General features: G+C 37.3%; 1 protein-coding gene across 2 annotated transcripts; it reads left to right on the top strand.

Moving 5' to 3' along the window:
* The first annotated feature begins 611 nt into the window (after positions 1-611).
* On the top strand, positions 612-10174 carry GCG (glucagon). Of its 2 annotated transcripts, XM_034644271.1 has the most exons (6): positions 612-695; positions 3729-3829; positions 5370-5531; positions 7190-7327; positions 8882-9025; positions 9699-10174. In XM_034644271.1, the coding sequence occupies exons 2-6, from the start codon at positions 3738-3740 to the stop codon at positions 9703-9705; spliced, it is 543 nt and encodes a 180-aa protein (XP_034500162.1). In that variant the 5' UTR covers positions 612-695; positions 3729-3737; the 3' UTR covers positions 9706-10174. The 2 variants fall into 2 exon arrangements, with proteins under 2 accessions (XP_034500162.1, XP_019661097.1); XM_019805538.2 differs by lacking the exon at positions 9699-10174 and having other exon boundaries at positions 8882-9029.
* The last annotated feature ends 2844 nt before the right edge of the window (positions 10175-13018 follow it).

Here is a 13018-nt window from a genome sequence, read left to right as displayed (position 1 = left end):
TTTACTACAACAGGACACATTAGGTCTTAATTGATACATTTTTTTTTTAATTCTCCTCCAAAATAATACCAATTAATTCTGTAGGGTGGGGATGAGAAGATTCTTATTAAGTATGTGTTGAGTGAATGATTTATTATTTGGGTAGGTAATAGAATGAACTGATTATTGCATTCAGATAAATACATCATAACTAGACAGCAAAAGGAAGGACTTGTAAGACCCCCAAATGAGACCCTGCTCAAAGTGGGGTTAGCCATAAACTATGCAATTTCAAGGGTTGTTCCCCCCCCCCTTCGGCATCAGAATTTACTTTAGAGCACTTAAGTGATTTTCATGCCTGAATGAGAGTGAAGGGTGAATTTCCAAACTGCCCTTTCCATTCCCAACAACAAGAAAAAAAAGTAGGAGAGTAAATACAGTTTCCTGGTCTCAGAGGTCCCACCCAACGTAAGCATAGAATGCAGATGAGCAAAGTGAGTGGGCGAGTGAAATCGTTTGTAACAAAAACTCATTATTTACAGATGAGAAATTTATATTGTCAGCGTAATATCTGTGAGTCTGAACGACGCTGAGAGTATATAAATGCAATGCGTTCTGCTGCAGAAGTACAGAGCTTAGGACACAGCACAGCCAAAGGTCCACAAAGAGGGCTCGCTCTCTCTCCACCTGCTCTGCTCCAGTCACGGTGTCAGAAGGTAAGATTCAGAGGGAGTGATTGCAAGACTCTCAATCCTGTTTGGGGTACAGTTAGGTATTTTTAGGGGCGCAAAGTATTATGAATTAAGAGCTTTTATTTCATCTTATACCTTATTGCTAATAATTCAAGGGGCAGAATGGAGATGAAAAAGTGATATAAGATACATTTACATATATTTATTTCAACATCGTGAAGCTGAAAAGTGACTTGGATAAATAATCCAATGCAAAGATATAAAATAGAAAGAAAAACAAAGATTCAAATCAATGCACTTGTTATAAGATTTAACTGTTAGGAGAACTGCTTTTTTAAAATAAGTGGTAACATTTTGAAAAATAAATATTTTCCTTGGGTTTGATAAATGTGTATACTACTTTGAACAGAAGGCGCCTTTTAAATTCAGCAGAAATGTGTCCATTAGAGAAGCTATAACAGCAATTGCTCCTTACCAATGAAAACTTATGGCTTTCTAAAAGAGCAGAACCAACATCGTCTTTCAAATATTCAAATTTCTGATAAGTCTATCAAAAAAATCAAAGCCATGAAATCAGCTCTTCATAAATGAGACATAGCATATCTGGTGCGAGAAAAATAGAGTTAAGGATTGGGAAGACTTTGGATGGAACTGCGTAAAACCACAGATTAATAATCCCTTACTATGTATTAAAAACCAATAATAATAAGTAATATATCTAAAATGTTCACATTCTGAAACGAAATTTTAGTAAATCTCTTTAGGAAAAAAACAGATGTTCTAAAGTACCTATTTAAGTTCTTAAGGACAAAGAACAATTTTGCAAAGATCCTCAAAAGCTGAAAATGATTAAGTGGTGTGTTTTTGCCCCACATATGAAGGACCTATAAAAGAAATGAGCCAACCCATTTGAAGAGTACTTATTTGGCCTACAACACCAATATATCTGGGGATATAGTATAATGACACCTTGCCGAGGTCTAAGGTGTATCTTCCTAAAAGACTTCCTACACAAAGAATACTATTGTTACGATACTTTCCCTTAAATTTGAGCAGAAATGTGTGGTTCTTAAAAAACTGCAGATTCTTTCCTTAGACTACCAAAAGGGGGGTGATTAAAATTCTTCTCTTATTGGGTAGGAGCTTGACCCAAAATAACATAAATATTTGCTTTCTCAGTAGTGGTATTCAAACACTTAATATTACTCTTAAAATTTTCACAACTCTGTAGGCTTCCACTAAATGAATGAATGAAATTTTTAAAAATCAGTTCCTTTTTCAGTAGAACTCATTTTATTGCCTATAGAGGACTTCAGATACTCACTTCCGTACAGTTGCTTCTCTTTCAGTTAGTTTCCACTGTGGCAGAATCCCACCTGTTCTAAATCTGCCTCCGTAGAACATACTAGAAAATACTGTCAAATCTTTTGGAACTTTGCAAAAAAGGAATTATTTAGGACTAAACTGACTTTTTAACAGTAAGTTAACCCTAAAAAGAAATGCTTGCTGTAATTTTTTAAAAATTCCCCAAAGACTGAATTTACAGTTGAGAATTATAATCAGAAGACACTACCTGCATATGTGACAAAGTTTCCAAAGTTTGCTGACTAGGTAAGCTGAAGCGGAGCGAAATGCCTAATTAGTAACTTAATACTGATGAATGAAGAAGGGCGCATGTGTGATTCCTACTGTGTTGCTTTGTCTAATTGACCACTTACTCCACAAAGACAATATTTCAAAGAAAGAAAGAAAAATACCACTGCAGGTACACGGTGGCCGTGTTTTAGTGCCAAAGACAGATTAGTAAATATGGCGAGGATGTTAAAGAAAAGATTGATAGTTTAAAATGATAATATTTGTAAAATCCTTGTTTCAAACCAAATGCCATGTGCTAAAAATACTCATTCAAATTATTTATGGGTAAGCATAATCAAACTTGGATTGAAATCCCCACTTTTCAAAGTAAACACGGTCGGTCTTTGAAAGTAGCAGAGAGAAGTTCATGACAAACATGGGACTCAAAGTTTCCATGCAGTGAATAGAGGAGGTGGCCCCGTGGGCACCTGCCGCCGCCCCGCATTCATATTGATCCCCACCCCATCCACGCCGCATCATCATGGCCTTGGCATCCAGTGGCTTCACGGGGCATCTGCTTGAGCTACGGAGACAAGCAACCAGGTGTATCGTACAACCAGGCCTAGGGTGTCAGTAGCAGTGAATGACATGTCCTGGACTAAGTCCAATTATAAAACAACCTGGGGACTTCCAAGACTCCAGAAGCAAGCATTAATTTTCTTTATGACAGTGATCTCTTAGTTTCTTAGTTGTGATTGTCCAAGTTGCCAGAAGCATTAGTTCTTGTTGCAAATTGCTTGTCTTTAAAATGATTTTTCCCTTTAATTTAGAACAGGTCAAAGCACCCTAAAATACCTCAAATCTGTTGGCCGCTTTATAATTACAAAGTCTAGACCAAGTTACACTATTTAAAATATAAATGAATAATACATCTGAACCGACAGCTGGTATGCCAAGTTGTAGCCTGAGGCTGCTTTAAGATGGTTGAAATGCAGTATAATGTAAATGCTTGGAAGTGGAGGACTATTAATTGAAAGCCAGACTGATAGTGAAGGGGGTGGCATTATGGATAAGGTGCCATTCAGGCTAACCATATGTAGCATATCATCCACAGTAGATATTTTAAATGTTTATCATGGACATTTTTAATTTCAAGTCTGGAAATGAGCCTTCTAATCATTAACACAAGTGTCCTGCACTAATGAAGAAGCTTAGTTGGTGGTACATATCTTTTTTTTTTAATTGGGTGGAACATATCTTTTGTATCCTCTTTATTACCAAACAAAATCTGGGGAAAAATATAATCCACTATTTGAAATTAAGCTGGAAATACTGTCAGAGTAAAATTGATGACTAGCTTATTCTTTCTATTTGTAATATTTACTTAGTCAAAAATGAACTAATTTAATCTGACAGGTTTAAATATGGTTGCTGGCCTCCTCCTACCCTCTAACCCCCGCCCCTGACTCTGTGTTCCCACAGGCAGCAAAAATGAAAAGCATTTACTTTGTGGCTGGATTGTTTGTAATGCTGGTACAAGGCAGCTGGCAACGTTCCCTTCAAGACACAGAGGAGAAATCCAGGTATTAAATCCCTAGACTTGAACGAACATAACATTATGGTTAGAATAGAGCCTGTAAAAACTATGATCAGTGAGTAGGTCTCAGTAAAATACTCTGTTCGTTTTCCAAATGGTCAAGGTATCATTGTGATAAAGGCTTTTCTGCAGCATAAATCAGAGTATGCGCTATTTCATAACCAAAGGGGAGGGCAATGTTGCATATTCGTTACACAGGAAATTATATCTCTTTGAAATCTTCAGCTGATACTATCTATCCATTCATTCCACACTGTAGAGTAGATTATTTTAATTGTTCATACCGACTTTGTGTCTCTTTTACTCCTTTGAAAAAATAATGGTTAGTTGCTAATTGGGAAAGTCATGTGCGTTCATGATAGAAAATATTTTGAAAACATGCAAAATTTTTTTCAAGTACTCAAGCTTCACTATTCAGAGAAAACTATTCATAATTCTAAAATTTGGTGTATACTTTCCTGTATTTTATGTTCACTGTATATAAATATATCCCAGATACTGTTTTTTCTCATTTATTATTTGTTTTTTTCTTATATCATTAAAAATATCTATTAAATATATGACCTTTAATGGCTGCATACTATTTCATCTCATAAATGTATAGTATTTATTTAGCTATTCCTCCTTTATTAAACACTTAATAATTCTTCCAATTTTCCCACAAAGAATGCTGCAAATAACATTTTCCCCTATGTTTCTTACTATTTTCTGAGGATAGATTTCTAGTAGTAGAATTACTATGTCAAAGGGTTTGAATGAGTCTAAATTTTTTATATTATCTTGCCAACTTGCTTTCCAGAAAAGTCACACACATAACACACTCCCATCAGCAGTATAGAAATACTTCTCTCACACTATCCTTCCCTGTGTTTAATCCTTGCTAATTTGACAGGTAAAAATAGTATCTCATTTCTATTTCTGAGTATTAATCACATTGACTATTTCCCCATATTTACCATGCCAACCAACTGTTGATCACTGGCATGCATATTATCCACTATACAGTTTCAGATTACCAAGTGCACTTTTTCTTGTCTTTTTTTTTTTTTTTGAGTGTTTAATTGTCTTTCTTCCACCATTAGCTGCCATATAACCAGGTAACTGAGCTACCTTTTGATATTAATATATGCAAAAACACAATTAGGAACAAAAGTCTGCTACTGCCCGACAAACAAGGGGGAATTTTTTATTCTTTTAAAATAGTGAAGCTATTGATCTCTTCCGTCATTATGAGCATAATCATGAGTAGATGCATTAAAGGGAAAAAAAGACTCCTTTAATCCCATTTCAGAAAAAAGAAGCCAGTTGAGAAATCTACTACCAGAATACAGAATCAGAGTGTATTCAATTCCAATAAAACTGTGGAATTCCCATGGCAAGCTAAAGGTGTCTCTGAACTACCCACTGAAATACTCAAGGCACCTGCCTTCCAGCTTCAGAAGTGCAGCGTTTTATGGAGACGATGCTGTTCAAGTGATTCTACTCTTAAGGAGAGATTTACTTGCACCAATTACTGTTCTTCACAGATCGCTCCCAGCTCCGCAGACAGACCCGCTCAATGATCCGGATCAGATGAACGAAGACAAGCGCCATTCTCAGGGCACATTCACCAGTGACTACAGCAAGTACCTGGACTCCAGGCGTGCCCAGGATTTTGTGCAGTGGTTGATGAGCACCAAGAGGAACAAGTAAGGGTCTGAACCTGGTCCAAACATTGCACACAAATGTGTTACATAAATACGTCTACAATGTCTCCTGAGTTTTTTTATCATGCTTGTCAAATCGTGCCCATAAACTCTTCCAATTTTGATCATTTTCAAGGTTGATGATGCTATCCTTTGTATTATTCCTCAGAATATCCCCTCCCCCTCCACACCTCCAATCCCCTTACCTATCCTCCAATGGCACATGGACTTTAAATGGTATTCTCAACTGTGTCTTGGCCCATTTCCCTTTAAAATCGGAAGTCGACCCTTGTGGAGCCACAAGGTTAGGCATGTAATTTCTGACCAAAGGATAGAGCAAATTCAACATTCCCTTGTAGGGTTCAAACTCATGACTGTGATCACATTCAAAGTATCCTCTAGCCAAGTTAATCATGGTAAGGAATGGAAACAGATTCAGTCTTTTTCTTGTAGAATACAATCCAAGATACACATTTAAAATTACAGCCTAGCTGCACAGCATAAAGAGAGAAGAAGGCAAATAAGAACACAAGCCTATCGTAAGGCATACATTTTAATGCTGGATTTTCTTTGACAGTGTTGGGTTTTTTGCTACATCTAGGCTACTGGAGGAAATCATCCGCAAGGGTTTCACAGAGATGGTGGAATTTCACAATTTCTTTGGAGGGTGGCCCACAGGGGAAGGGAGTTATGCATACAAAGTAGCTGAAGGAATCTAAAAATCAGGAAAAGGTTATAGATTTGTCTGGATAGAATAGAGAAGGGAGAGAGGAAGTTAGAGCAAGAGAGTGAACAGAGCCAGCAGGAGAAACAGGAGCAACAGAGTAGTTGACCTAAAGTTCTTAAAGTGGAAGTTACAGCTGCAGGAAAGATGGCGGGCACAGCCAGAGCAGACACTGGGAGAAGTCCCTGCCAAGGACTACAGATGAGACCATTGGCAAAATGTTGGAAATCACAAATTTGAGAAAATGAAAACAACTGTCCTCATTTCTAGAAAGGGATTGCCACAACGTGTTTAACTAACTGGAAACAATTTTTTTCTCAGGCGGTTTCTGTTGTGTGTTTAAGATCAACCTTCTGGGGCAATATATGTAGGGGAAACTGAGGGAAGCTGGTCACCCCCCTACACAAGAGCTCTGCACACCCTTGAGGGTGAAATGGAGTCTTCTTCTTAGCTTTCCTCATGGCTGGCCCATCACACATTTCCTTTAATCCATTATCATGTGGTCCCTTTGATGATATTTTGAGATAATCCTTTGCTTTCCCTTGAATCACTTCATTAACTCTGACCCCCATATGGACTAATAAACAGCTGCCTTGCTTGCGAGTAGCACAGCACAGGGCAGAGCCCACATATATTGAGACTGAAGTAAATGCAGCTTTAATAATCAATGGCACAGACAAGCAGGGGAGGCGAAAATGGGTATGCTGGGTAGAGTGGAGGGGCCTTAGCCTACCTCAATTGTTGTTAGCCCTATCCCATCAACCTTGGATCCAGGTAATAAATGTAGCTTCAGAATAATCCCCTGGCCACCGTCATCTCCCAAATCTCCCTAAGCCCCTTGTACATAGGATCCCGAACCCAAAGCTGCACTGCTTAAAGGTGAGAACCATATTGCTAAAGAGACAGATCTTCAACTTAACTTTCACATTTCTTTCAGGAATAACATTGCCAAACGTCATGATGAATTTGAGAGACATGCTGAAGGGACCTTTACCAGTGATGTAAGTTCTTATTTGGAAGGCCAAGCTGCCAAGGAATTCATTGCTTGGCTGGTGAAAGGCCGGGGAAGGCGAGAGTAAGTCTGTACATTCTTATTTAACATTTTTTTTTGCATGATGCTGAAAACTTAGACTACAGTTATCTATATATGGATCTGGATTACAGAAGCAATTAGTATAGTCTCACAAACTGAGGAAATAACTCGAATCGGTGGAAGACAGTCTACAAAAGTCTAGTCTGTTTTATTTTTGATAGAAAATATTAATAATATTTATAATTAATAATCATCTTCTAGTATAGTTGTGTTATAATTAAGGTATTCAGGGGGCGCCTGGGTGGCACAGCGGTTAAGCGTCTGCCTTCGGCTCAGAGCGTGATCCCGGCATTATGGGATCGAGCCCCACATCAGGATCCTCCGCTATGAGCCTGCTTTTTCCTCTCCCACTCCCCCTCCCTGCTTGTGTTCCCTCTCTCGCTGGCTGTCTCTATCTCTGTCAAATAAATAAATAAAGTCTTTTAAAAAAAATAATTAAGGTATTCATTTGTCAAGCCACGACACTCTTGATAACAAAGAGAATGCTTTTGATAACTGTACCAGGACGACAAGCTTAGACTAGAACTGTCTCGGGAAATCTAGAGATAAGGAAAAAGAAGACATAGGGCTGAAAACTGAAAGTCTGACTGTAAATATTTACACGTGGGATCACATGTACGTGTGTGTCAGGTTTCAGATAAAAACGTGATGAAGACGAAAAAGAACAAAACTTAAGATGTGTAATGAATTGCCCCTCAAAGTACGGAGAGGTGGAAACACCCATAGATTTAACAATATGCCCATTTTTTAATAGGACTGTCATATAGACAACCACTAAATTGTCAAAGTTGAAAATGAAGCTAAAGCCTTTTGGGACTTTCTTGGAACTTACCACAACCAAACAGATTCCTGAACCATCTCATTTTCTCCTGATCATTTTGATTGACATTTGAAATATGAGAGGCAGGAAATTCATGTTCAACTCTGTTTTTTTTTTAGTGAGATTTAAAACAAGCTCAGTGAGACTTAAAGAGGTCTTAAGACAAAAGGAAACTAGTATTGCCGCTGACTTTTAAAACATGAATGACCAAACCGATAAAACTAATGGTAAAATAGTCGCTTACACTTGAGGATATGTTATGGTGTTTTAACGTAATAATGCCAAAATTCTGCTATACTAAACCATTCAAAAAGAAAATGTTGTATAGACTAGTTTTAATCCTTTCATACTGCACGTCGCAAGGCTGTTCAAATAATCACTAGTCTTATGAGACATAGTACATTTTTCTGAATTATAGACAAATTAAGTCTCAGTAATAACATCTGCTGCCAATACACTAAAATCTTCGAAGTAGCCTGGAATATTGAAAAGGGCATGACGCTACATAGTTTTGGTTTCAGATCCCAGCTCTGCTCTTTCCTACCTAAATCATTCCCTTTCCCACATGGAAGTTTCTGTGAGGCTTTTTCCCGGTAGGCCCGTGGAAATAGAAACTGTTTTCTCGGTGGTCCCCCTGAGACTTACCAGGGATATGCAATCAGTAAGGACTTACCTAGAACATTTAACCAAGTACTTATTTAATCCTTTCTTCTCAGCTTCCCAGAGGAAGTCGCCATTGTTGAAGAATTACGCCGCAGACACGCCGACGGCTCTTTCTCTGATGAGATGAACACAGTTCTCGATGATCTTGCCACCCGGGACTTTATAAACTGGCTGCTTCAGACCAAAATTACTGAGAGGTGACTGTATTTTAGTTAATTCTGAAACCATCAAAACTTCCATAAGTATTATCACACAGGCGACAGGTTGTTCCCGACGTCCGGGAGAGGGTCTTTATTTAGTCTCTTGGTATATAATCAAAATTAGGAATCATTTAAGAAAACATTATTATATTCATTTTTGACCATTACAGTCCTCTCCATTCACCCATTTAGTCCAAAAACATTTCCTGAGTGTCAACAAGGGACAAAGCATTAGGAACACAGATAGGAATAAAACATGGAGACGCAAAGTCATTCGCATATTAACGTCACATTAAAAATTGCTATCTATATATGTTGACACTTTAGCACAAAGTAAAATACCAGCAAACACTGTATTAGGGACTGAATGTAATAAGCATCGTAGTAAAAATCTAAACACCAAAACTTAAGGACTTATTTTGATAAGTTATAATTGCTTTTTATGATTATTCATAAACTTTAAATTTCTTGATAGAGGAACTTTAGGATAAGTCATCTCTGAATGCAAATGTTTGAAGAGTTCAAAAGAGTAAGGGATTTATAAAGTGAAAAGATTGACAAACAAGTTTTATCAAAGTAAATCACTGAAATATTTCCTGGATAATTTAATTACATCATCTCAGTATTACAGCTATGCTAAATCACTGCCATTTTTTTTTTTAATTTCTAGGAAGTAAGTATGTCACTCTTCAAGATCACCTTCACATCACCTGCCAGCCATGTGGGATATTTGAAACTTTAAGTTCTGTAAATTTAAGAGGTGTATTCTGAAACCATATTGCTTTGCATGCCAATAAATAAATTTTCTTTTAATGTTGTGTAGCCAAAGATGGTAAATGAAATAAACCATTGTCAAAATATTACTAAAATACCAACTTTAAAATATGAAAATGCAGAATTCTCTCATTTTCTTATTTTGGATGAAGTACCCTAACCTGCTTACATTAGCAATGAAATTATTTTTCTGTGGTTTAATTTGTACATATCAATTATTTCAATCACAATATATCTGCATTGTAATGGTAGGATAAGGGCAGACTAGTAGCCACAGTGGTAAAACAGGAAAGAGACATTCCTCTTGAAACGTTTGTCATAAAAGTGCTCTGCTTTCAATATATCAAAGGTAGATAAATAAAATTTTCAAGCTTCTTTACCATTGTCTGTTTTCTGTCTTCTTCGTGACCCCACAGCTTCCAAACACCCTTTCTTCCTAAGCTCATAGCCCATGAGCCAAATCTAGTGCCCGGACATGGCTTCATGATTTGAATGGCGGCAGGGGCTTTAACATTTTGGGCCCACACTGAAAAGTCAATGTATTTATATAAACATATTGATTTCTGGCTTATTTTTAAAAAAATAGATCATCAGGCAATATCAGACCTACAAGACAAATCGCTGCTGGAGCTAAGTACCAGCTGCACCCTTCCGAGGGGGCACAGGCTCTTAGTCAATTTTGTTTATCTTAAAAAAGAAAACAAAACAGCTTTTAGTTTTGTTGGTCTTTCAATTGTTTCTCTGCTCTCTATTTTATTTATTTCCATTCTGATCTTTGTTATTTCATTCCTACTGCCAACTTTGGGCTTACTTTGTTCTTGTTTTTCTAGATCTTGAGATGTGAAGTTGGTTGTTTATTTGAGATCTTTTGATTTTCTCAATACATGCATTTATCACTTTCTCCTTCCCTCTAAGAACTGCTTTTGCAGCACCCCATGCATTTTGGTGTGTTGTGTTTCCCTTTTCATTTATTTCATGATTTTTTCAAAATTTCCTTTTTGATTTCTTCTTTGGTCTATTGATTGTTCAGGAATGTGTGGTTTAGTTTCCACATGCTTGTAAATTTTTCAGCTCTCCTCTTGTTACTGATTTCTAGTTTCATGCCACTATCTGCTTAAATTTGCTGAGATTTGTTTTGCGGACTATTATATGACCTATTCTGGAAAATGTTCCATATGCACTTGAGAAGAGTGTGTATTCTGCTGCTGTTGGACGGAATGTTCCAGAACTGTCTTAGGTCAATTTAGTCTAATGTATGGTTCAAGTTCACCATTTTGTAGTTGACTACATGTCTGGAAAATCTGTCCATTGTTAAATCTACTCTAGGTTTTTGCTTTTTGGTTGCCATAAGGCTCATATGAAAATATCTCAAAAATAAAACAGTCCATTTTAACTTAATAACAACCTAACTTCAATTGCATACAAAAGCTCTACCCTTTTACTCCTCCCCTTTTATATCTTTGATGTCACAATTTACCTTTTTTATACTTTTGTGTTTGTTAACAAATGGTAGTAGCTACTTTTCTGTAGATGCTTCCTGTTGCATTTTTTATTTCATTCACTAATTCTTCAGCTCTAGAATTTCTGTTTTGTCCTTTTTTACGATTTCTGTCTCTTCGCTAAATTTCTCATTTTGTTATATATTGCTTTCCTGATTTTGTTGAATTGTCTTTTTATGTTTTCTTATAGCTGGTTGAGTTACCTTAAAACAGCAATTTAGAATTATTTAACAACTAGACTACACAATTCTGTGTCTTTGAGTTCTCAACAATTGGAGGATTATTATCTTTTGGCAATGATATGTGTCCTTGATTCTTCATGCTTTTAAAGTTCTGCATTGCTGCTTTCACATTCAAGGTAGTAGATAGACTCTCAAATTTTCACTAGTTGCCTTCAGGTGGGATATAGGGATATATTGTTTGTTGGTCCTATTAAATGAGGGGCTCCTCTGACCTTCTATGGGTACACTCCCTCCACACTTCTTACTTCCTCTTGTGGAAGAATTCTTAGGCTTTTGTGTCTTCTCTGGTTCTTACGATTCACCAGGCTGGCTACTGAAAACCTAAGTTTTGTTTTCCAAAAGGTGGCACTACAGCTCAAGTTTGTGGTTTCTCCCTTGCTCACAGACCCTGGTCTGATTTTCTGAGTGCACTTCATTTACCAGAGCTGGCTCCCCCACACACTGCACTAAGGAGCACATGCCAGGGACCAGGCGTAGAGTTGACGGAGCCGTGGGTTTAGCACTTGGAGAATTGAGAGTGCCTGCGAGCCTGATGGGGGTTGTCTACCATGTTTTCTTGTATGCAAACTGTTGTCTTTACCACTCCAGAACAATATACCTATGGATGACTTAAAAGGCTCCATTTGGAACTGAAATTTGGTTTAGAAACTGTATTCTCACTATATCAGAGTCAAAAGCTTGAGAACTTCTCAGTATGTTCCAGTTAAGCGGAAGCCTTCAGAACTATGGAATATTCTCATACAAAGCAGGAGAAGTAGTCAGCTAAGAAAATTATCACGTGGTTGAGGTGAATGGAGAAGGGGAGGATAAGACAGAAAATGTGAGTCAAGCCCAAAGGAATGCCCAAAGTCAAAAGCAGAGAAAATTAATCTTCCCTTAAGTTCAAAAGGCAAACTAAGGGATGACAATGGGAAATAAAGCTACGGAAGAAGACATGTAAGTGTAGAAATGAAGTTGAATTTGTTAGTTATGTATATGTTTAACTGTGTGTAATACAAATCCAGTCACAGAGAATTAGCTACATGGGTGTTTATATCTTTCACAAAACAAGAAGTTCAGAGGCAGGGAGTCCAAAAGTAAACATGTCAGTTATAGCACACGGTCTTCATCCTTCCGCTTTGCCATCATTAACAATGGCTTTCCTCCCATGGTCACCTTAAGATTGAAAGTTGACTGGTCCATCTCCCAGTTTCATGTTCATTTTCCAGGGAAGATGAAGATGATGAAGAAAAAATGAGTAGGAAGAAAAAGAGGAAGAGGAGGAAGAAAACAAGAATAAGACACATAGGAAATGAGAATTAACAATCAAGAATAGAATGCACAATTTTGAAAAAGTGAAACATTCTCAGAAATCCGCAGCTTTTCAGTCGTGTCTTGCAGGCCAGATATGTGTCCCATGATCACATCCTGGCTAGAAAGGAGGCTGGGAAATGTTATCTTTCAGCAGCATGCCAAATCAGGATTACATTTATTAA

The sequence above is a fragment of the Ailuropoda melanoleuca genome, chromosome 2, assembly GCF_002007445.2.
Source record: "Ailuropoda melanoleuca isolate Jingjing chromosome 2, ASM200744v2, whole genome shotgun sequence".
NCBI classification, from domain to species: Eukaryota; Metazoa; Chordata; class Mammalia; order Carnivora; family Ursidae; genus Ailuropoda; species Ailuropoda melanoleuca.
Note: the sequence above shows the minus strand (reverse complement) of the source record. Positions and strands in the feature narration are given on the sequence as shown.